Source organism: Episyrphus balteatus, chromosome 3 (genome assembly GCF_945859705.1).
Source record: "Episyrphus balteatus chromosome 3, idEpiBalt1.1, whole genome shotgun sequence".
Classification (NCBI taxonomy): domain Eukaryota; kingdom Metazoa; phylum Arthropoda; class Insecta; order Diptera; family Syrphidae; genus Episyrphus; species Episyrphus balteatus.
The window spans coordinates 120,188,503-120,214,724 of record NC_079136.1 but is presented as its reverse complement, the minus strand read 5'-3'; the positions used below and the strand labels follow the sequence as shown (position 1 = coordinate 120,214,724).

General features: G+C 28.0%; 1 protein-coding gene across 4 annotated transcripts in view; it reads right to left on the bottom strand.

Moving 5' to 3' along the window:
- Window positions 1–26,222, bottom strand: part of LOC129916599 (trissin receptor) — a 152,297-nt gene that overhangs the window by 54,336 nt on the left and 71,739 nt on the right. For all 4 annotated transcript variants that reach the window (XM_055996629.1, XM_055996630.1, XM_055996631.1 and 1 more), the window contains exon 2: window positions 2,764–3,991. In XM_055996629.1, the coding sequence (XP_055852604.1) occupies window positions 2,764–3,367 (604 nt within the window). In that variant the 5' untranslated portion in view covers window positions 3,368–3,991. The remainder of the gene's footprint in view (window positions 1–2,763; window positions 3,992–26,222) is intronic.

The following is a 26,222-nucleotide window of genomic DNA, read 5'->3' as shown; positions in this document are numbered from 1 at the left end:
AGAAAAAGTTAGATGGATAAAATGTAAATAAAATATATGGCTGGTTTGCATGTACTCTCTCTTGTAAAAAGTTGCTTAGAACATTGAAGCTTATTATTATGTAAATATTCATTGAAGATAATTTTCAATTAAATTTTTTGAGAAATTCGACAAAAACTTAAAAATAAAATGTTTATAACTTTTTAAAGCTACAAAAATATCTTTATAAATAGTTTGAACTCCAAAACATATAGATATGCAATTTATTTTGTATACCTAGAAAAAATATTTTTTAGAAAAAAAAAATAATAAATTCAGTTTAAATAAAATGCACGACTGGGGTCGCACGTACTTGCTCTTAGAGTTAAAGTTGCTTAAATTTTTAAGACTTTTTATATAGAAATTTGGAAAAAAAAATAAAATTCGTTTAAAAAAAAAAAATTAAATAAAATCTGAAATTAAATTGCCCTCCAAAGCAAGTATGCAGTTTTGATTGATATATTAACATGCATTTTTAGAAAAAAAATTTTCAAAATCGTTAGAGCCGTTTTTTTAAAAACTAATTTTTTATAAATAATTTTTTGGAAAAAAAGTTTTAAAATAAAATTGGTATGCCATTTTGTAGAAATCACTAATCAACATCTAAAAACAAAATTTCAAAAAAATTCAATGTCCCGTTTTCGAAAATTTGATTTTTCAAAAAAAAATTTTCAAATTTTTTTTAAAAATCCAAAAATTATTTTTTTGGAAATTTAATTTTTGGTTTATATTAAAATTATAAAAATGCTTCTTCACAAAAAGTTTCGTTGAAATCGAATTAGCAGTTTCGGAGATAATCGGATTTAAAAAAAACGGTTCTATGGCAGGTACCGTTAATAATGATTTTCAAAAAAAAATTTTTTTCATCGAAAGATAGACCTTAGCTTAAAACTAACATTTGATTTTTTTAAACAAAATCGTTGGAGCCGTTTTTGAGATATTTCAATCTTACTAAAATCGCTATATGACAAGTACCGTTATTTTTGGTCCAAAAAAATTAATTCCAAAAACCCCTCTGGAGAGTCACCAAATAACGCTACATACCAAATTTGACATTAATCGGTCCATCCGTTTAGGCTGTAGCTCCTTATACAGACAGACAGACAGACTGACAGACAGACAGACAGACAGACAGACAGACAGACAGACGGACGTCCGGGACCCACTTTTTTGGCATTGTCTACCATCGTAATGTCATGGAAAAATGTTATCTCAACTTTTTTTTTTTGTACGAATGCATAACTTGATATATAGTACCTATATCGCAAGTAAAAATTTGTATACATAAAAAATTGAGAAAATAATATCAGAAAAAAAATTGGTGTGCCATCAAAAAAGGAAATATTGGTTTCAAACAAATTCCTTGTTCCGTTTTCGAAAACTTGATTTAAGAAAAAAAAATTCTTTTTAAAATTTTTTTTTATTTTCTTAATTTTAACGGCGCAAAAAAAATATTTGTTGTCTCATTTTCGACAGTACAGGTTTTTTTAATCTAAATCGATAAAGCAGTTTTTGAGTAAAAAAAAAAACCTTTTTATCTGGCTGTTATGACAAGTACTGTTAATTTCGGGTCTAAAAAATTTTCAATATCAATTTGAATTAATTAAATTAATTAATACCACTGGAATTTTAATTGCTAATAGGTTACATAATTCAAAAAAAAAAAAAAAAAAAAAAAATTATTTAAACGGATGAACCAATCCACTTCAAAATTGGCATGACGCAGTTTTTGGGATTAATTTTGTTGGACCAAAAACAACGATACCCCTGTCATATACCAATTTCCAAAAAGTTCACTTTTCTCAAAAACGGTTCCTACGATTTTGATTACAAAATTCAAATAATAGTTTTTAGACAAGGTAATGAAAATTTTCTTCTCAAAAATTGTTATAAACTGTACCTCACGTAGAACATCCAAATAACTTTTTCAATTTAACTATTTTTTTTTATACAAACGCATTTATATTACCTTATCGGAAGCACAATTTTGAAAAAAAAAAATAGTTTTTTGATTAAAAAAAAAAAAATTGAAATTGTTTTTTTTTTTTCTTGTTTTGAAGATACAAGTTTTCGAAAAAATGATTTTGAATTTTTTTAAATTTTGGTTTTAGGTGTTAGTTGAGAAAACTACAGACAAAAATTATTTTTTTTTTTTAAATGCGTCTAACGATTTAATTTTTTTTTTCTTAAAATGTATTTTAATAATAATTTTTATATATATAAAAAAAAAAAACAAAAGCAACGTTTATGGATCGAAACTTAGAATTATGGTTTTCTCATAGATTCTATACCACACAGCAAGCGCAAGTCGTGCATTTTATTTTTATGATTTTTTTTTTTTTTCTGTTTTGACATTACACTGAATTTTACTAACCATCTCTAAAACACAGAAAAAGTAAAAATTTTACTATTAGTCAAGAACAGGAGATGAGTTAGGATACCTGCAAAAGGCTAAAGTCCTTCGAAAAGGACATTTGATGAAAACTTTAAAACATTTGTGAAGGCAAACAAAACATATCATATTTTAAAAGATTCTTGAAAAATTAACTTTGAATGAAAATTTTACTATTTTAAAAAAATTTTGAATTGTAAACTGTAAGACTTCTTTTCAAGTTTCACGATACAAAATTTCAACAAATTCCAATATACGGTTCCCAAATTATTCAAATTTTAACAATGTAGTATTTTTCGTACACTGAGGTGTATGAGTAATTTTTTTTTCTATAATATCTATTTTCTACTCACCAAAAAAACAGCAACAAAAGACCATCGTATACAAAGTTATAAATATCACTCGTACGTCTGTCCTATCGAAGACATACTCTCCAGTTGGCTCCTCATCTATATACACACCACTCAAATTGTAACTTTGATTCGTTATAAAAGACGAACTCCCAGGATACAATTGCGTAAAGGATCTCTCATCATCAGCAACACTGGAAGTGGTTATGGTGGTTGAATTTCTCAATATTGGTGCAGGTGTTGCTGCTGCTGCTAACAATGTCGTTGCTGCTCTCGTTAGAATTGAAGTCAAATTATTCACAGGACTCGTAGATGAGCTCTCAAAATTGGAATTAAGGGAACGTGTTGTAAGGTGATGGGCCATCAGATTTCTCAAAAATGCTGGACTTGATGCTTCTCCAACCACACCTGTACTCGCTCCTCTTACACCTCCATCACCTATTGTTGATGATGATGATGATGGGTCATATGTTGAGGACTTGGGTATTGTTAAGGCAGCAGCACTAACTGCCATCTGCAGGACTCTATCGTTCGTTGTCATGATTGTATTTTGTTGTTGTTGGTGTTGTTGCTGGAGGACGTCGTTGGCTGATGGCATTATTATCATCGCCGTCGTTGGTAGTGTCCTTTTGATTGAATTTCTAAGAATTGGAAGACATTCAAGGACTCCGGAGACATTTTATTAACAATCTGCTACAAATTACTCTGACTGGAATATATGTATGAATATAAACTTTTTTTTGTGTTTTTGTGGGCTATGAGATTTTCTCTTTACGACGAAAACTTTCAAAACTTCTATTCATGTCGTCGTAGTTTGGTTATATTTATATTTATTAAGTTCCTTTTTTTTACTGTCAGTAGTAGTTAAGTTCACTTCATTTGGTTAAGTTATATCCATTCCTGTAGTTTTGTTCGATGACTGAAGATATTTTTTGTATGATTTTTTGACTCAGATTTTTGTTTGTTTTTCATTTTGTCTTGACTTGTTGGTTGTATTTTTTTTTTTTTTATTTTACTTACCCTTCAGAAAAAAGGGTGTGAGTTAATTAGCTGTAAGCTTTTTCGACGGATTGAGTAGGATATTTGGTTTTTTGTTTTTTTTTTTTTTGTTCGCAAGAAGATTTTAGTCCTTATTTTAACCAAGTTGCTGGATGTTTACTTTTCCCTTTTTTTCTTCAGCCTTTTGTTGGGTTAAGATTTAAGGTTTTTGTTTATACAGATGATGAATTTTCTGAAATATAAGAAGAAATTTGATATTCGGGTTAGAGGCAAGTTACATATATACGTTATTATTCCTTTGATGGGTATAAGATACAAAAACAACAACAACAAATTAAAGAGATTTTTATATTAGCTAACATTTATTCATGGGATTTTTTTTTCTATGGCTAAAAGAAAGATATTTGAAGAATTAAATAAATTTCAAGTAATTCAAAGACATTTTTTTGAGAGAAGATTCATTTTTTTTTTTTTTTTGTAATGAGGATAAGGAATTTGAAATTTTTGTCATCTTTTAAGATAAAAGAATTTTTCAAACAATAGAATTCTATATGTTTCGTGTGGGAGTCACTTTAATACAACTAGAGAAAGCAATAAAAAGAACAATTCAAAATAACAGATGAAATTTAACAGAAGTGTGAAATAAGATAAAACAAATCCATAAAAACAGTCCTTTTTATTTCGAAAAAAAATTTAAAAAAAAAAATCATGTCTGCAATTCACACGTGATAGAAGTAAAATGTTAAAAAATCATTTTTCCCTTAAAAAAAATCGAAGAAATCACCTTTAAATCCATTTTCGAATGACAACTTATAATAATTTTTGTATCATCTGAAAGCTTATTATTTCACCTTTTATGTGACGCTTCAATCATATTTCTACCATGCCTACAAAAAAAGTACGAATTTTTTTAAAGCCAACCATGTGGAAATTTCAAACTGAGATTACACTGGTGGCTGGTCATCGACAACAGATCTCAACAGGTGTTTTGAGGTATTTTTCAAGTTTTTCAATTTCAGATTGTGTAACTTGTAGAGCACGTACCGTTATATGTGATATATAAAATAAAAGCTAAAATTATCAGGATGCTCAGTAAAGTTAAATCAAATTTGTATATGCTCTAGATCAAAAGATATAATGTGTTTAGAAAAAGAACATTTTTTTACCGTTATCTCAGAATTTTGAATATGAATATTATCTACAGTATAAATTTCATTCATCTATCTATTAAAACAAAAAAGTCATAATCAATTGATTTTTCCTGTCGCTTTTTCGTTTCATCGTGTTTCAAATCACTACGATACTAAAGTAGTTTTCACTTCAAAAAAATTGACTTAATTTGAAAACAAAAAATATGTATTAAAAATCGACGGTTACACCTACAATAACGTGCTATACCTTTTTGTAAAGCCAAAACCCTACACTTTTACAAAAATTATAAACAAAGCCATTTTATGGCACAGTTTTTGAAAAATTAATTTTTAAAAATCAAAATTTTGAATAAGAAAAAATTGGAAAAAAAATTTCAAACTAATTTTTTTCAAAATTTCAAATATTTAAGTACTAATTAAGTTTTTAAAATTCGATGCTCTTATTTATTTTTAAACAAAAACAGAAAACTCGATTCAAAATTATCTTGTCATTTTGGAGAAATTAACAAAAAACTAAAACTACTTTTTTCTAAAAACCATTTTATTTTCTGTTTTTACGTGACTGGACTTGTTGATAATTTAATTTATGAATATTTAAAAAATAATTATTATTGACGAATGGTAAATGTTTCATAAATTTATTTATCAACAAGCTCTAGCTTTTTGGTACATTGCTCCTGAATCACCCTGTATAATTCCTAAGACAGTCATTTGAGTTTAAAGAAAAAATTAAATCATAAATCGTAGAAACCCAAAAATTTAGCTTAATTAGCAAACATTGAGACACATCCTGTGTGTTTTTGCCTCATAACAACCATTTTGTCATTAAAATCACATACATATTACAATCAAAACATTTCTTCCTACTGTTTTTGTTTTATTATTTGTTTTGCGTATATTTATCTTTAGACAAATTTCCAAGGAACCGGAAACTTTAACAAACATACGTCTGCATATATGCATGGTAATTTTGTACCCAAATAATTTTCTTTGTGGTCTCGATCTTATGGTGGTTGAAAAGGATGAAAATCCTATTTTCTTTATACTATAAATTAAGGTTAGAAATTCTTGATTATGTTAATAACCCAGCTGAGGTCGAATTCAAGAAAATGATTGCTATGGGACATTAATTTATTAAAATTTAAAAAGAAATTTCAACTTTTATTAAACATTTTTTATTAAGACATTCAAACTTTTGCGAACTTCATAAAGCGCTATCTTTGAAGCCTAAAAATTAAACACTTAAAACTTTTTTATACTAATAAATTAAATTTGTCCGTACTTGAACCAGGATTGTAAAAAATCATTTTTTTTTAATGCATTTGTTTTCCATTACAAATTAAAAAAAAAATATTTATTGGAAATAAACAAAAATTTGGGTTGGGGTCAAAATTCTGCCGGGGTCAAAATTCTTTTGTCAAAATTCTGCTTTCAAAATTCTGCTTTCAAAATTCTGCTTTTCAAAATTCTGTTTTTCAAAATTCTGCTTTTCATAATTCTGTTTTTCAAAATTCTGCAAAAAATTAAAAAAGGGTTTGGAAAATGTTCAAAAGCGCGCGCTCTTTAACATTTTCCAAACCCTTTTTTAATTTTTTGCAAAATTCTGTAAAATCATCTTCTTGAAAAATTATCTGTTTATTTGATTACTTACCTACATAATTTGCTTTCTTTGAATGTATATTAATTTTTGTTTTATAAATGAATGAATTTGAAAATATTAAGAAAAGGTTTTGAATACTAAACATTTCCGAAAATAATTCAAAATTTTTTAATTTGTCAAATAAAGATGAATATTCAAAAATTTGAATAAGAAAAGGAATATCTTGTATCAAACAACATCGGTTCCAATAAGATATAGATTTTATTTGAAAGAAAGTCAGTCTATGCATTTTAAAAAATATTTGCGACACTTAAACAAAAAAATTTTGGAAAGTGCCAATGTTGAATTACATTAATGAGGTGTATTTTTCTTTAGTCAGCGCATATGCTATAAAAAAAAAAAAAAACAGAATTGGCAGAATTTTTTTGTTCAAGTATAATGCTGGCTGAATTTTGAAAAGCAGAATTTTAAAAAGCAGAATTTTAAAAAGCAGAATAGAAAAAAAGCAGAATTTTGAAAAACAGAATTTTCTTTAAAAAAGCAGAATTTTGAAGCCAGAATTTTGACCCGATCCCCAAAAATTTGCATTCACAAAAAAAAAATATTTATTGCGACTAAAAACATTTTGCATAAAACAAATGATATTGCAACTGAAAAATATTTGCATTGCAAATAAAATTTTTATTGCAAGTAAAAATATTTTTAATTCAAAAAAATTTTACTGGAAATACATTAGGTCTAATTAAGTTTAATGTTATAGTTGACATAGCACATAAGAAATTCGACGAATTAAAATAAATAGTTTAATGCACACATTTTGCAATGATTTTTTTTTTCAATGCAGAATTTTTTTCTAAATGCAATTTTATTTGTAATAAAAATTTTATTTTCACTGCAAATATTTTTCAGTTGAATTAATAATTGCAATTCCTGTTTGGGTTTTTAAAAAAGAACTTTTATTTAAATGAACTTAGATAATAACCTAAACTACAATTTTAGAACCGGTTTGCTTGATGAGTATCTATGAACTGACTATATCATCCACTTGATGTCGATGGATGATTCAGCTGATGGTTGATGATCGATGATCCATGCTATACGTTCTCATTGGTATCATATTACCATGAGAACTGTTGAAGATGTTTATTTGACGGATGTCATATTTCCGGTAAATTTTAATAACACTTCAAGATGATTCATCTTGAATAGAATCGAAGTGTTAACTCCCCCCTTACTTCTATAGTGATCGTCCCGATCGCTCTTCTATAGCTTTTCTTGTTGCTGTTAAACATTTAATTGTTGCTTTCTTAAATGCTAAATTATTTTTCTTTTCTTCGTTTCTTTTATAAATTTTCAACATCTTAATAACTATTACAATACTAAATATTAATATTATATTTAAAGTTATTCCCCACAATATTGGGTGTTCTTTTATATCTTCAATATAAGGTTTAATTAGATCAATGTTTCTGAATTTTAATTTTTCATTTCTTGATTCTAAATATTTCAAAATATTAATTTCTAATGGTACATTCATTTTAAAATGTTTTACAATTTTTGTTTTTTTATTTTCATACATTTTAGAATTAATAGTTACATTATTTTTGAAATTAATGAGATATGTACCCTTATATATTTTCCTATTGATTGTGGTTTCTCCACTTACAAAAATTATACCATCTTTAATTATTTTAATGTCTGGATTCTTCTCCTTTATTTTATGACAGTTTGCTTTCTTGTTATTTAATAAATCTGTTAGACAATTAGTTTCATTACTTATTTTACAATACATATTGTTTAATTCTTGTTTACAATTTGCCATTTTATATTTTTCTTCGTACAATACAATTTGATTTGGGATTTGTAACTTGCCATCACCTATATTAATGCTTTCTACAATGAATTTAGTGTTTATTTCCTTAACAATCGGGTATTGAATGTATAACATGATTATTTCCTTATTTTGAATAATTTGAAAATCTGATGCATCTAAAACATCTGTAATTGAAACTGGCATTGTTTCTGTTTTTATTATTTTCTCTAAATCTTCTATATTTAAAATCACTGTATTTAAAATGCCATTTTTTCTTAAATTGATGGTATTGATAATGTCTCTTAAATCTTCAATTATAAATTTTAAAATTAGTTCGTCTTCTTTGTCAATGTTATTGTCCTCACTGGTCAGTTTTTCTATTGTTTTAAATAATATTGAATTTGTTTGGTACTGTTTGTTGTTAGATTCAATTAGTTCCTGTAGTTTTGTTTCTATCTTTATTTTGTCATCATGGTCTGGACTTCCTGATATCCATTTCCATAGAGTACCGATCTCATTTATTCCTCGTCTAAATCTATCTCTTATAATAAGTTGATTAATTAATTTGTCTGCAGTTTCAAGATTCGTCTTAATTAAACTGGTTACCCTAGCACCTTTACCTCTTATATCATTTAGTATATTTTTGTAATGTGTTAAATTTATTATGTGATAAACATCACCTCTTTCGTAGAATAATGCAGCAGGTCCGTCCTCTATAAGAATGTATTCCTCTGTACTATAGTTTGTTATTTGCACTTGCGCAAATGTCGTGGCTAGTAATGCCAAAAATACTAGTATGATACTGTTAGTCATCTGAAATAGAATTGGTGTTGAATTTGAATATATTATTTTTTCAAATTATCTTTGTGTATGATCCTATCCTTACTGTCTAGTATAACTCTTCCTCTATCTTCTTTTACTATTCTTTTTTTATACAAAGGTTTTACTTTCCCTTGCCTTCGTGTCGATTTTTCGTGTACTTTTTGTCCTGGTCTAAATTCTATTTCTGTCCTGTTTTTGTTAAAGTACGCAAGATCCTTATCTTGTTTTTCTTTTAATACATTTGTCAAACTAATATGTTTTTCAAAGTTATGAAACACGTCTATTGGTCGGAAGTTAGTCACTGAATGAATTGATTCATTATATTTTTTAACGACAAATGGCATTATTTCATTTGTTTCCGCATGGATATCTGTTTTCGTAATTCGTATAATTTCAGTCAATGTGCTGTGCACTCTTTCTATCATACCATTCGTTCTACTATGGTTTGGAGCTGTTCTCTCATGTTTGACGCCTAGTCTTTCTAATTCTAGTTGTGCTGATGGTGTGCAAAATGTCTTTTCATTATCAGTTACAAGTGTTTCAACTCTGCCAAATATTGGTATTGTTTCAATGAGTTTATCCTTAGCATCTATTTTACTTTCAATATGTCTTACTATGAGAAATTTTGAAAAAGAATCTATCATGGTTAAAAATTGATCATTGTCTATATAGTATATATCAGCATGTATTCGTTCCCCCCCTTTCTTTGGAATTGGAGCCTCTCCAATCCTATATCTAACTGGATGTCTATCATATTTGTTTTCTTTGCAAACAGAGCAATTTCTTGTTAAATCTAATAATTGTTTAAAGCATTCAGGCCAGTAATATTTTGTTGTAATCTGTTTGAAATTCTCTCTTGAATCACGATGCGCTCTATTATGTTCGTTTTTTAGAATAGTTATTTGTGTGTCTTTGTCAACAATGTCTTCTACTATATTTGTTACATATGCAAACTGAGTAGTGGGGTATTCACTTAATAACTTTGGTTTTAGTTTAAATAATAATTCCTCGCTGGAATGTATTGCATTAATGCCTTTCCTAATAATTTCTTTAAAATCACTAAATATATTTTCATCTTTATATATTACTGTGTGTCGCCAGTATCCTTTATGTACTTGTTCACTACTAATACTATTGTTATTTCCTTCTTTAATGATTAACTGATTCCTAAATCTATTAATTATACCTCCTAATCTTTTTATTTCTTCAACTGGACTACTTTGAGTACTATGTACTGTTGCAACGTCCGAGTCCATCATATTTAATTCTTGTCTGCTTAAAGCATCTGCTACTACATTCTCTCTACCTGGTTTGTATTTTATAATAGGAGAATATTCTTCTACAAATTCCCTCCATCGTTTCATTTTTGCGTTGGGGTTTTTATCTGACATAGCGAATGTTAATGGTTGGTGGTCCGTATATATATGGATGCCGCTTGTTCCATAGAGGTAGTTCCTCAAATTTTTCAAACTCCAAACAATTGCTAATAATTCTTTTTCATTTGTTGCATAGCCTTCTTCGGTTACACTTAATCCCCTACTTATGAAAGTTATTGGTTTGTTATTTTGACTAAGCACTGCACCTATGGCTGAGTTACTTGCATCAGTTGTTAATTCAAAACCTTCTTCAAAGTTTGGCTGGTTCAATATTATATTTTCTTCTAACTTGTCTTTTAAAATTTGGAATGCTCTTTTCCCCTCATTATCTAATTCTATCGGTATAAATTTACTTTTTGTGTTTGCGTCTTGGTCTCTTAAATACTTTGTTAATGGCTTGCTGATCATAGCGTAATTTCTTATGAATTTACGATAGTAACCGCTTAGTCCCAAAAAAGATCTTAACTGTCTTAATGTCTTAGGTTCTGGGTATTCCTTAATAGTTTTTACTTTCTTTGGATCCGTTTTAATACTGTTGTAGGAAACAACATATCCTAAAAATTCTACTTCCTGCATAAAATACTTGCTTTTTTCACTACTTATCTTCATGTTGGCTTCGCTTAATGCTTTAATTATGATTTCTATGTGTTCCAAGTGTTTTTCTTCCGATTCAGAAAATATGATCACATCGTCGATATATACGTGGCAAAATTTCCCTATGTAAGGTCTTAGAATATCATCCATAGCTCTTTGAAATAAAGAGGGTGCATTCTTCAACCCGAATGGCATACGAAGGAACTCGTATTTTCCATTGTTTACGCTAAAAGCTGTTTTTTCTCTGTCTTCCTTTTTCATCATTATTTGGTGGAAACCACTTTGTAAGTCTAGTGTCGTGAAGAATTTAGACTTTCCTAAATTGAACAAAATTACTGAAGTATCTGACATTGGATACTTGTCTGTCTTAGTGAATGAATTTAGCTTTTTGTAGTCTATGACTAATCTGTGTTTTTTGGATCCGTCTTCATTAGTACCTTTCTTATCAACTACCCACACTGGTGAATTATATGCAGATCTGCTTGGCGTTATTATATTATTTTCCAACATATTATTTATTTCATTGTTTACAAAATTGCTTACTGCTTGCGGATATGGATATGATTTTGACCATATTGGATCGTCTGTTGTAGTATCTATAGTCGCTACTATGTTCGTATTATATGGAAGATAATTCGGTTTTTCTGTAAAAATACCTTGAAAACGTTTTAAAATTGATTTCAATTTTTCTATATAGGTTTCATCTGTACTCATGCAGATTGCCAAATTGTTCAATAGTTCGTCATTGAATAATAAAGGTACTATGCCTTTTTCGTATTCTAATGTACCATCGACTATATTTATTTTGCCTTTAATTTTCCTGAGTGTTCTTATTCCTACAATTATATCATAATCTTTTAATTCTTTAATTTCGTAAAAAATATCCTTAATTCCTAACATATTTATCTCCTGATACTTGTTTATAATGCTTGTCCCATGGACGCTTCTGACCTTTGTAGTCCTTTCTAAATCTTTATTTTTGAATAAACCTGGTTTAACGTAACTATGTGTTGCACCTGTGTCAATTAAAATTGTAAATATACGGCCTGTCTTTGGATCTGTTCTTTTTATAAAAGGCAGGTCGTTCCTTATTCTAAAAAATTATCCCCTTCATCTAAATTATTTAATCTCGGTGTTTTTACCGGAATCTGTTCACTTCGTGGCCTATCGCGCTTGAAAGGGTTGTTATTGTTTCTTATTTCGTTATTAAAACGTTGGTCCCTATATGGATTGTTATGTAAATATCTGTTTTGATTGTAATAATTGTTATTTGTTTGGGGCTTAGGAGGATGGTAGTTTCCACTTGCTAAGTCCATTCTTTGCGGTGGTGGAACAAATTGATTATTCTGTCTCGGTATGAAATTCTGTCTGTTATTATTATTATTGTTATTATTTGTGTACCTTGGTATAGGTGGAAGCTGAAGTTGAGGTATTCCTCTATTATAATCCATTCTATGTGGATTTGGATTTATATCCCTTAATCTTTGATTCTGGTTTACCTCAATTTCTTGAGCTCTGGCCAACGCATTTGGCAGATCACCAGGATTAAGAGAGAATACGATGTTACTCATGGGTTGATTTAATCCCATTATGAACACTCTCAAAGCGTTCTCTCGGGCTACATTAATGAGCACATTAGTTTCGGCCGTTCTAGGCCCATAACTCATTATTGTTTTATTAGTTATTAATGTCAGTAACTGACTAACTTGATCATAGAACTGTTGCAAAGTTTGTTTCCCCTGCCTAGCACTCGATAGTTCGGTTTGTAACATGTGTACTGGTCTTTTATCTTCGTAAGTTAGGTCTAATCGTCCTATTATTGCATTGACATTCAATGGCGTACCATGAGATGTCAGCACGTCATTAGCTTTCCCTATTATTTTGTTTCTTAATATGTTAACTGCTGTAAAGTAACTTGAACTACCTTTACAACATTCATAAGCTTTCATGCAGTGGATTACTGATGTCCGCCAGCTAATATAGTTTTCCCCATCAAACCTTTGCAAACTTTTAACTAACTCTAAACTTTCTGTGGTTGTTATAAGTGGGTCTATTGTAACGTCCTCGTATGGTTCAATGTTATCAATGGGAGCTAATCTACCTAATAATTTCGTCAAGTCATCTATTTTCTTATCTAGTTTGTCCGTACTTTCGGCTACTGTCTGAGAAATCAACGTATGTATCTGATCCACTGTTAATGCCATATTGAGTTTTTTTGTTTTATAGATATTTATATAAAATTTAATTTTATAAATAAAGATTCTTAATAATAAGTATAGTAATTTTTTTTTTTAATTTCCTTAATTAATTAAATATTTTTTTTTTTTTAAATAAAAATTTTCTTACTATATAATTATTGTTGATTTGTTGATGTAGAGTTGAATCTCTGCTTAACACTGATCAATGATGACTTCGTAAAAATATTTGTTTATTCTTCACTTCCTGTCTTTCTTTATTATGAGTACTGAATATATTTAAAAAATTTTTTTTTTTATTTTCTTTATTTCATTTATTTTGTTTTTGTCTTTCTTCTCTTTCACTCTGTTTGTCTTTATAATTGTTCAGTTTCACTTCACTGAATATATGTTTATAAAAAATATTTTATTTTTTTTGTTTTAATTATTTTTCTGATTTTCTACTTTATAAGTATACTTCTCATGATCTGTTGTAATTAAACTTTTTGCCTCTCAATGTTTTATGTTGAGTAGGACTACTGAGTTTTTAGATTTAGTACGCAAGTTAAAATTGTTGAAAATTTTTCTGCTGGATTTAAAATTAAAAAAAAAACGTCACTGCTTGATTTTAAAATTAAAAATCGTCACTGCATTACAAAACTTATTTTGTTAATTAAAACTTATTTATTCACTTTAAAATTTCACACGCGGCTAGAGGATACTTTGTACTGTTCTCCCCTTTGGATGCACTATAGCTTAAAATTTTGAATAGTAAAATTTTTCGATGCTGGGTTTTAATAACCGTCACTGCACTCTTAGCAAAATTAAACTTCAATTAAAAACTATTCGCGTGTCCCTGCTCGGGCGCCAATTAATAATTGCAATTCCTGTTTGGGTTTTTAAAAAAGAACTTTTATTTAAATGAACTTAGATAATAACCTAAACTACAATTTTAGAACCGGTTTGCTTGATGAGTATCTATGAACTGACTATATCATCCACTTGATGTCGATGGATGATTCAGCTGATGGTTGATGATCGATGATCCATGCTATACGTTCTCATTGGTATCATATTACCATGAGAACTGTTGAAGATGTTTATTTGACGGATGTCATATTTCCGGTAAATTTTAATAACACTTCAAGATGATTCATCTTGAATAGAATCGAAGTGTTAACTAGTTGCAATAACAATTTTTAATGCAAAATATTTTTAGTTGCAATATGTATTTTTTTAATGCAAGTATTTTTCATTTGCAATAAAATTTTTTTTCTGTTGCAATAAATATTTTTTTAATGCAAATTATTTTTGGTTGCAAAAAAAATTTTTTTTTATTTCAAATGATTTTTTTTCAATTGATATACATATTTACAACCCTGACTTATCCCCGTTGTAATATTGAAGAAAATCGAACTAGAAAATTTTATCCTTTTGTTAGGATGGGCTATGATGTTTTTTTCTACAAACTTTTTCATTAACAAGTCATTACTCTTAAGGAAATTACAAAAATTCAAAATCCACAAATTAGATTAAAAAACTTTACCATTATTTGTGAATAAAACTTTAATTTTATTCCAAGAATCAATCACTGAAATATAAAATTGCTGATTTCATCTCGAATTTTTTTTTTTTTTTTCTGTCCAATGAATATTTATAAATTTTCACTTGACCCATGCGAACTTGGTTCTTAATTGAACCGACAAAATAAAATTACTTTCCTTAAAGTTTTTTTTTTTTTTTGTTGTCCTACGTCCTGTAATTTTTTTTTCCTTCTGATGAACCAAAAAAGGTCATATTTTATTCCATGAGGACAACCACTAAGCCAGATTGATTACACTTCATCACTGTGAGTAATTTATGCCTTATACACTCAACTCTCTCTCTCGCAGCTTCCAACTGTCCTTTAAGAAAGGATAATTTATCATTTTTATTGCTCACAAGAGAGATTTTCACACTGCCGCATATAAAACCTACCAACTCATCCGTATACATGACTCACTGAACATTATCTGAGTTAATTTTTATATCGAAGTTCCACTTGAAATGACTTTTGGGTTAAGGAAAAAAAAAAAAAGAAAATTTTTTAAGCAATATTCACTCACAGGAAAAATGATGCACTCACATTGGGATTAATAAAAAAAAAAAATCAATTCATTGTCCTGATGTGGAAATAACCTCATATATTTAGTGTTGAAAGTCACTGACATGAATATTGCGTAAATCGTATAATTCAAAAAAAAAAAAAAAAAATCTATTGAAAGAACAAAAGCTTTGTGCAAATTATTTATCCTCGTCAATGTCCTTGCCAGAAGCTTTCAAATTCAATTTATTTTATTATAAAAATAAAATTGAGTCAAAGGACTTTTTCATCCTAAATGCGTGTGTTAGGTTCTTATTACCTTTTTAATGTCTGTATATGTATAGGAATATTATATTGAATTATTAATATTTGAATAGAATATGAAATCGGATTGTAATCCTTGGGAATCTTGTTTGTATTGGGTGTGATGTGATGAAACAAAAACAAAATTCTTAAAGACATTTGTAATTTTTTGTTATTTATTCAAATAAAAACAAAAATACAAAATTCCAAGACGATCAAGGAATTTTGAAGGAATTTTTTTTTTTATTTGACAATGTGTTGAGATGCTTACTTAATATTTTATGGTATTATTTGTTAGTGTGAGGGTTGATATCGTGATAAAAAAAATTCTTATTATAGCAAAATACTGTCAGAAAATGTCAAAACATGAACTCTGTGTGGAAAAGATGTTTCGATTTTGGATAGGATTTTGTTTTTATTTTTTTTTTTTTTTTTATTTAAGAATGCAACATGTTAAACTATGACTCAAACAACAATGACCATGACGAAAGCTGTACTGTATTTACTTTAACTGTGATACACCGAAAAAAAAATTTGATAATAACAGCTATCAAATTAACATTTTTCAGTGACAAAAGTCGTCCAACAATTAAAATATCATTTTGACATTTTTTTTAAGTTTAAGTGGATAGTGAAAATTTCACTTTGACAATTAAAATATCAATGTTGACTAGATTTTACGTTTTAATTTATTATAATGAAACCCATTTCTTTCCTTTTCATTTTTATTATTTTATCTTTTTTCAAAACATTACTGAAAGGGAATATTCTTTACAAAATAATGGTGATATTATTTTTTCTATTATAGGTGATAGGTATAATTGTTTTGTTATTTTCTCCCAAACTACGTGAAGTAAAATTTTAGTGCCGATCAAATTTTCTCAGTAAATCATACATTTTACTTCGAAAAAACACAAAGCGCCTTTAAATTAGTACACATTAAGAATTGTTTATTTAATATTTTTCAATAATTTGGAATGAGAAATTGATATGAAAAAATGATAATAAAATATCAAAAAAAAAATTCCAAAATGTGACATTTAAATATCATCCTGATAATAAAAATGTTGCTTTAACATAAAACACATTTTAAAGAGCATTTTTGGCTGATATTTAAAAAATGTTAATTTGATATTTAAAAAATGTTAAATTGATATTGGTTTTTTTTTTCGGTGTATGCTTTGATATTGTTGACCTTTTACAATTGATTCGGTATAAGTACTCATAAGGTTTTATATTGAAGAATATATTTTTATGTTTTCAATGAGGCTTAAATACACTTGTGACTTTTACCTTTTTCAGTTTCTGACTGTTGCAACATTTTTTAAAACGGCTTATTAAAATATAAGAATACACTAATATAAGAATAGACTAATTTTTTTATAAAAAAAAACTCAGAAATTTAAAAAATGGAGGGTCCGTTAATAACGATTTGTGAGAAAATAATTTAATTTAAAGATAGACCTTGTCTAAGAACTATTATTTAAATTTTTAATTAAAATCGTTGAAGCCGTTTTTGAAAAAAAAATAAAACTTTTTAAACATGACAGGTACCTACCGTAATTTTTGGAACAAAAAAATTAATTAGAAAAACCCTTCTGTATAGTGTACAAAAACGGCTAAAAAAGTTGCAAGAAATTTTTGTATGCAAACTTTTATTTAGTGGTATTTTTTTTTTTTTTTTAATTTTTTTAATTATTTATTTTTTTCTTTTCTCATAAAAATCTGTCGATCGTCATTCACAAATAGGCTATATAATTTAAATTTTCCAAATTTTCCAATGTCCTCTTTGCAGGAATTTTATAATTAAAGTCTTTGCAATAAATTAAAACTCAAAAAGATCGAACCGCACACTCTTTTGAACTGAAATTCATTAAAATTTCTCAAGAAATTACCCTCGCGCAACATTTTTATAATTTATTCATGCAAAAGTTTACAAAAGAACGCCTCTGTATTTAATAAGAAATCGCAACGCATGTTTGGCATTACTAAAATCTCCTTTTATCTTTTGCAACAAAATTCAATGTCGAAAACTCAAAGTCTCCAAACTTCATCTTGATTTATTCATATCCCTCCAAGTTTAATGAGATTTTTTCCACACCAAACCATCATCGATATATCAAAATCAATTTCTCACACCAAAAATTTCTTCATTTATTTATTATTTTTTTTTTTTTTTTCAGAGCACTTATCTTTTCAAATCAATCTTAACAATTAATTTTTGTGTATTTGTTTGATTTGTTTTATTTTTCTTAAAATTAAAAGGAAAAGAAGAAAAGGTTTATTTATTGAAAAGGAAATTAATTCTGAGAAACCTTTGATTTTGATTTTTTTTTTTTTTTTTGGTCCTTCGAGCTAAATTATTTAGACTTTTGTTGATGTATTTTTAAATTACAACTCATAAAAGCAAGTATTCCTACGAGTGTATTTGTACTTTGTAATGAACAAAAAAAAACACGTATGGGTACATACTGGGAATGCAAAAGGATACTCTTTTTTAGTTCAACAGTGATGACGACGCCTGTTCTTTTATCCTGTATTTTGCCAACAAAAATTACCTGAGATAAAAAAATAAAAGTCAAGCGAATCCTTCCTAAGTGGAAACAAGGAATATACCTTGTTTGTTGGTTTTTTTTTTTTTTTTGTTTTTCTTTTTTGCTTTGTCTTCTTAATATTGATTACATAAGTTTCACAATGAAAGCGAGACGAAAAGAAGCTTCGTCTTTATAGGTAGGTAGGTTACATTTGAGCAAGATTATCCTTGACATGAATATTTTTTGGAGTGCGAGAAAACAAAAAAGAAATAACGAAAGGGTTTCCTAGCCACGTTTTTAAATTGCCTCATCAGCGTTGTGTCCTGATTGTGATGAAGATAAATGTGTATACCCACCAAACAAGGAGTAGGCAGGGTGGTGACTTATGTCTGGTGGGATGGTGTTGTATCAAATAGATTTGCCTTCATGCTTTTTTATCCTTTTTTTTTTATATGAAATGGCATGAAGCTGCCAATGATTTTGTTGTCGTTGTTGAGCACATTTTATACGTTTTTTTTGTATTTGTCACATAAGAGAGAGGGAGACAGATAGAGATTTTGATTTAACAAAAAATGTTTTGTCATCTTTTATACATTTAATGAAATATTTTCTCCCTCTCTAGAGCACATAAATTACACATAACACAAATGATAAAATGTGGAAAGAATTTTTGTTTCTTTTATCTTCTTAACTTTAACAATACATGTAAAATAAAATTTAGAAAAGAACAAGGACAAAGCAAACAAAAAGATGAAAATGACATGTGGACATAACTTTGTCTTTTGTTCACTTGTTTTTCATGTGTGATTCAGAAACTTTTGTATAGATTTAAAGATAGCAAAATTAGTAATTTTTAAAATTATGACCAATAAAATTTTGTACTTGGCTATCTACTTGAATTATTACAAGATTCCTACAGTGAAGAAACAAGCACTTAGTGTGTATCTTAAATACAAATACTTTTTACTTTTTTCAAACAATCATAATTTACAAGAAAAAGCTAAAAAAAAAAATATCTTTTTTATTTTCTCATTATATTAATTTTTTTATGTTAAAAGCTTACAAAAAAAATTATGCAATTTAAAAGCCAAGTATTTCTTCTTAAGAATAAAACCGTTTTTATTTTTACAATGCGCAAAAAGTATAAAAATAATTTATTGAAAACAACCATTTTCATCAAAAAAAGCAAAAAAAAACATTTATTTTTATGTCCTCACGAATCAATTTTTTTGTTTGACAACCTATATATTATATAAAAATTTTATACCATGTGAAAGCTTATTATTTCACATTTCATATGACGTATCAATCTCATTTCAAAGATGCCTACAAGAGAAGTTAGAATTTTTTTAAAGTCAACTATGTCGAATTTCCAGACTGAGATTAAGGTACTTCCCACACTGTTGGCTGTTCGGGGGTCAACAGATCTCCACTGGTGTTTTGAGGTTTTTCGCAAGTTTCTTGAATTAACATTGTGTAGCTTGTAGTTAGTCTACCGTTATGTGTGATATACCAAATGAAAGGTAATTGTATCAGGATGCTCATAAAAGTTTAATGAAATTTCTATCTGCTCTTGGTCAAAAGTTATAACCTATTGAATTCTAAAATTTTATTTTACCGTTATCTCAAAATTGTGTTTACGAAAATGATTGAAACTTAGCACACATACAGTCGTGGTCATGGTCTATCATTACTCCATTCACTTTATTCCTGTATCCATTAAAGAAAAAAAAGATAAAAATAAAAAACGATGAAAATTGGTTAAAAACGGTCAAAAAACGTGTTTTTTTTTTAAATTTGTTTCTTCCGTTATTCAGTCAAAACTCACTAAACGATTCCAATTGTATGCATAAAGCAAAAACCTACATGTCCTTCAATTTTTAGATTTTTTAAACGCTCAAAAACAAAGCTAAAAATCAAAAACTATCAAAAAATACCCCTAAAAAACAAGGTGTTTTTCAAAAATTCATATTTCAAAATGCAGAGTGTTGGAAAAAAATCCGTACCAGACGCCTAATTTTTTTTCCCTCATCTTTCAATTGGTACCTTTAGAATTGTCAAAAAAAATTGCCTTTACCCAAAATAATCATTTTGTCATAGCCCCAACACGTGTCCAACGTTAAAACAAAACGTTATAGCTTAGTTTCAAAATTCTTTAGAATTTTTTCTTAAATGCAGTTATTCTTAAATTAATCTCATCTATCTAAAGCAAAAAAAACACAATTATCAACGACTTCGCGTTTAGATTTTAGCCCAAATTTCATCTTTCCGTTTTACCCCTGTTTACCCTATTAAATGACGGAATTTTTAAAAATCCTTCATTTTGATTAAGCTTTAGGTTATTATCTTTCAAATATGCTATAGAAGATTTTTGTATCTCTAATAGTTTATTTTTAATATTGAATTGAAATTTTTTGCCGCACTGTGAAAGTGCTAGAGTGGAACGGGAGAAAATGGCGTCACTTTTTTGTGGTGGCTGCCATGGTTCATCGATTTATAAGACGTTATCACGACAAAAAATTCGTTAAAATTTCTAAAAATAAATATTTTGCTTAAAACAAAAGTATTAATTGACTGAAAAAACCTTTCATTTTATACCGGATGATTAAATATGGGTCTTCTAATGGATAATGTATTCAAAATTTATGAACTTCACACATCACACCGTGTGTATTGATATATTTTAAACTACACATACAATTTTCAATTTTTTTACCTAACGAGCGGTTATAGTTATCTTTTTTGCCTGGTTTCAACTGACTTTTTTCATAATATGCACTTTTGGACTACTGTAATCAAATTGCAAATCGATTCAAAAATCAACGAATATTTTTAAAAGACTCAATTTCAAAAAACATACAAAGAGAATAATTTAAAAAAAAAACATCCTTAAAATGTAGATCCTTTAGCTACATTTTTACCTAAAATAAAGAAAATACCACAAAAAAAAGTCCATTAGCTTAATCCTTGAATTTATTTCTAAATTCTCAGCAGTTATAGAAATTCCTTAAAGTAAGCTTGCATACTCCCTAACTTTTCCATTAAAAAGTTATAATCTAAAAAAAAAAAAAAACAAATTAAAATAATTTCAGATAACAACCACCTGAGAGCTGAAAAAAAAACTTTCTAAATAACTGAATTTCCAAAACAAATATTTTCCATATGGTTTACCTGCTTATCTCAAATTTGGTCTTCTCTAACTTCCCCCATTACCATTTTCATTGAATATTCATAAATCTCCATTACCCACACTCTAACCCCTCTTTCTCTGTCCATAACCTTAATCCATTTGAAAATTGGAATTAAAAAAAAAAAAAGGCAAACCAAATTCAAAAACTACAAATGAAAATGAACATTTTAAACCAAAAATGAACCAAAAATAAATGAAAGATTTGATATTAATTTAAGGATATATGAAGAATAGTTCCTTTTAGGAAGGAAGTAGATAGGTGTATTTGTTTGCCTCCGACTTTTCTTCTTAATAATTCACCCACGAGGCACAATCATTTCCATCCGCTTTGGCCATAAATAAACGTTGTCGTTCTCTGCTCAAGACGTACTTTGACTTTTTCTATATAGATTTATGCATTTTCATATAGTATATAATCCGATTCGAGGAGGTCCAGCAGCAGCAGCAGGAAAATGCAAATATAATATTCCGCATAAGGATTCCCAAAAGGACGCATCCGCATGCAAAATTACTATTCTCACAAAACTAAACTAAATATAACATTAAAAATACTTTTGCATAGATTTGGATGGAATTTTCCCCCAAGAGGCCTACAACAGAAATGTAGGAAAAAGGAAATCCCCAAACAGAAGAAGAGAAAGCACATCCTGCACATTTCAGATAAAAAAAATAAAATAAAATTACATTAAATTGGATTGTGTGTGTGCAAAAAGGATAAAAGATAAAGGAAGAAAAAGTTGGACAGTAGCATAGTTCTTTTTCTTGAAGATATCCATTTCAGAAGTGGGATATTCTCGAAGAATTGATGGATAACTTGGCAGAGTAAGATGCATTTCTAATGCTCAAAGTTGTGTTGTTTAATCTTATCCTGGCTGAAAGGATGAGCTTGGAAAAATATAATAAATTCTATTTTATTTTTTACTTTGGATATTTTTGTTTACATTTTTTTTTTTTCATGAGGCAGACTCCAGAGATGGCCGGTGTAGGGGAAAGATAAGTTAAAAGTTTAATGGGATTTCCTTTACGGCGCGGTGCAAAGCTGTTTTACGCGTTCATTCTTACTTATTCATTCTTTAAGGACGATTGCAGTTTTTAATTTATTTTTTTTTTTCCTTGAAGATGAAAAAAAGTTTGTTTTTCTTTAGGTAATTGTTGGTTGCTAACATCTGTAAGCAAAATGTTTCATCTTAAGAAAAAAATTTCCCTAAGGACCACACGAATTGCGGGAAGAGTGTGGTTAATTAAGTTATTATTTTTGATTAACAAGAAGTTTTTTTTTTATTTGTATGTAATAAATGTCCTGGATTTGTATAATGAGGGAATTACTCGTAAATGAAGAAAAAATAAGAAAAAAAAAAAAGTAGAAACTCCTAGCAACGTAAATAAGTTTTAATTTGTTTTAAGAAAATTTTTGTTTTGTAACGAAAAAAGAAATGAAAACGTGCGAATGTGAATTAATTTACACGAGCGAGGCATACATAACAGGCAGATGGAATATATTTTACTTTCTCAAACCAAAAATTCAATGTTTTTTTGTTTATTTAAAATTTTCAGAGAATATCCCTCTTCTGATAATCCGGAACTACTACTGGGCAATTCCATGGTAACTCACGTTACATTCACAAAAATTTCCAACACATAAATAATTTTTTTTTTCTTCAATTTTAATGTAAATTGATACGAAATTACTATCCATGAATGGAGCATAACTATTAGGGTGGGTCAAAAAAATCGAAAATTTTTTTTTTGATTTGGTACTCCGAAAAATCTATTGCTAGACCCCTCTAGAATATACACACCAAATATGAGCTCTTTATATTAATGGGAAGGTCCTCCGCTTTGCAATTTTCCATTTTTACATCAAGCTTCTACTAAAAAAAAATAATTTTTTTATTAATTGACTTTTTAGCAAATTTCTTTTCATATTCTTGTAGGAAATTGAACGCTCTACAAAAAAGGCCTTGGACACTTTTTTCGTTTATCTAACCGTTGAATAGATATTTGAGGTCCAAAAATCGAGAAAATCTTTAAAAATTCGTTTTTTGTTCTTAATTTTGTAACAAATTGAAAAATTATAATGATCAAACGCGCAAGACATACTCTTGTTGGAAATTGATTGCTCCACAAAAAAGGTCTTATTAACTTTTTTCATTAATCTAACCATTCTAAAGATATTCGAGGTCAAAGTTAAAAAAAAATATAAAAACATTGTATATTTTTAAAAAATTTCCAATTCACTGAAATTTTATTATTTTCAAATTAGCAAGATATATTCTTGTAGGGGCTTAAACGTTCTACAAAAAATTCTTTAGAATGAAATTGATTGCTTTAACCGTTTAGAAGATATTCGTATCCAAATCGCAATGCATACGGGTCATAAGAAAACTATTGAAATCTGTGAGCATTGGTTTGGATACGAATATCTTCTAAACGGTTGAAGCAATCAATTTCATTCCAAGGAATTTTTTGTAGAACGTTTAAGCCCCTGCAAGAACATATCTTGCTAATTTGAAAATAATAAAGTTTCAGTGAATTGGAAATTTTTTAAAAATATAAAATGTTTTTATATTTTTTTTTAACTTTGACCTCGAATATCTTTAGAATGGTTAGATTAATGAAAAAAGTTAATAAGACCTTTTTTGTGGAGCAATCAATTTCCAACAAGAATATGTCTTGCGCGTTTGATCATTATAATTTTTCAATTTGTTACAAAATTAAGAACAAAAAACGAATTTTTAAAGATTTTCTCGATTTTTGGACCTCAAATATCTATTCAACGGTTAGATAAACGAAAAAAGTGTCCAAGGCCTTTTTTGTAGAGCGTTCAATTTCCTACAAGAATATGAAAAGAAATTTGCTAAAAAGTCAATTAATAAAAAAATTATTTTTTTTTAGTAGAAACTTGATGTAAAAATGGAAAATTGCAAAGCGGAGGACCTTCCCATTAATATAAAGAGCTCATATTTGGTGTGTATATTCTAGAGGGGTCTAGCAATCGATTTTTCGGAGTACCAATTCAAAAAAAAAGAATTTCGATTTTTTTGACCCACCCTAATAACTATTACTTTCATAATTAACTAAAAAAATTGTCTTTATTTTTAACATTTGCTTGGGAAAAATAAAAGTTTGATGGTAACTCACGTTACAAAAATCGGACACGAATTTTAAGAGTCCGACAGTATGAAGTTTTTATGTGAAATTAAGAATCTTAATTTGTTTTCAATGAAGATTCCATACATACAAAATTACAAGCTTTTAATATGAGTGACAAAACCAAACATTTTTTCAATATTTCGAGGAAAAATTTTAAAATATTTAGGTAACTCACGTTACATTATTTTGGTAACTCATGTTACCTGCGATTTGTGGTTCCAAAAGTAAAGAAAAGATGCATTTTCACTCAAGTTTTTTTTTAATCGAATAGTGTGTAACGAAGCTTGCTTTAATGTTAACATATTTTAGCACTCACGAGGGGATATTGTCATCGTCACTATAAGACTCATCATATTTTCAGTTTGCTTGTTTATCCGTCATTTTCATGTGAAATTCTTCTGTTGTTGGCAAGCTTATGCTATAAAAATGCTTTAAGATTATTAAACTCCCTAAATTTTATGTCTATCCATAAGGGAATACATCAAAGAATCTTTTCTTGCAACTTGCATAAAGAGTTGCAGTTTGTAAATAGTAATTTGCTAATAAAAAAAGTAAAAAAGACTGCATAATTTGTTCAAAATTCGTGTCCACTTTTTCATGGAATTACCCTACTGTTCAACTTCTTCAAAGTGCTCAACTATGAATTTTTCAAATGTAATAGCTTTTAAAAGTTGTATTGCTTATACAAATTAAATCGAAATTGAACTAAGTAAAGTAAAGAAGCTCTGAAGTAATAAGCGAAGGAAAAAAAAAATCAGATTTTCATATAAAATCGTTTTTTAACAAAAAAAATCAAATCATTTCAAATCAAATTATTTCATCAACTTGTTTGAAAAATTAATCTGCAAACTCGAAATTTAAAAAAAAAATAACAAAAATTAAACCATTTTTTTTTTTCAAAATTTAACGTTCTTAAGAACTTTTTTAAAATTTTCTGTAATGTTATAAATTGAATCATTTATTTGCAAAACATGATAAGTCCACTTTTTTTCAAAATTCGTTTTTTTGACTAAATTTGTACTCCAGGGATAACCACGTCTGTCTTTAAAATATCAACTATCTACTCCATCTATATCCGATTTTACAGCTACGCGAAATATTTTTTTAGCATCAAAAACAGAATAAGTCCCGGACTTATCATCTTTTGAAAATAAACAACAGCTTCTTTTTATGTAAATGGTATATTAGATTAATGGCTGAAAATCTTAAGTTTAAAGCTACTTTAAAGTTAAATTAGCAGTCCGGACATTGTATTTTATTCTCAAATACAATTGTTTGGTAGACTGGGGCTAAAAGCAAAATTGCATATCCATTTAAAAACTAATTTCACATCCGTTTATTTTCAAAGTATGATAAGTCCAAAAGCGTTTTTATTTTTTATCTTTTGAGCTATCGCTCCAAAAATTAAAAACGAAACGGTATTTTGTAGCTAGGCAAGAGTTCTACAGAATATATTTTTTATAAATTTTTCTACGCATATCAAAAGAAAATAGAACGTTTTTTTCTTCTCCTGAAAAATTTAAAATCATTGACTTATCATGTTTTGCAAATAAATGATTCAATTTAAAATCAAAAGCTGAAAAATCGATGATTTTTGAACAAATTCTTTTGATTTGAATAAACAGATATCTTAAAAAAAAAAAAACTCCAGTTTAGGAGAAAAAAAAGAG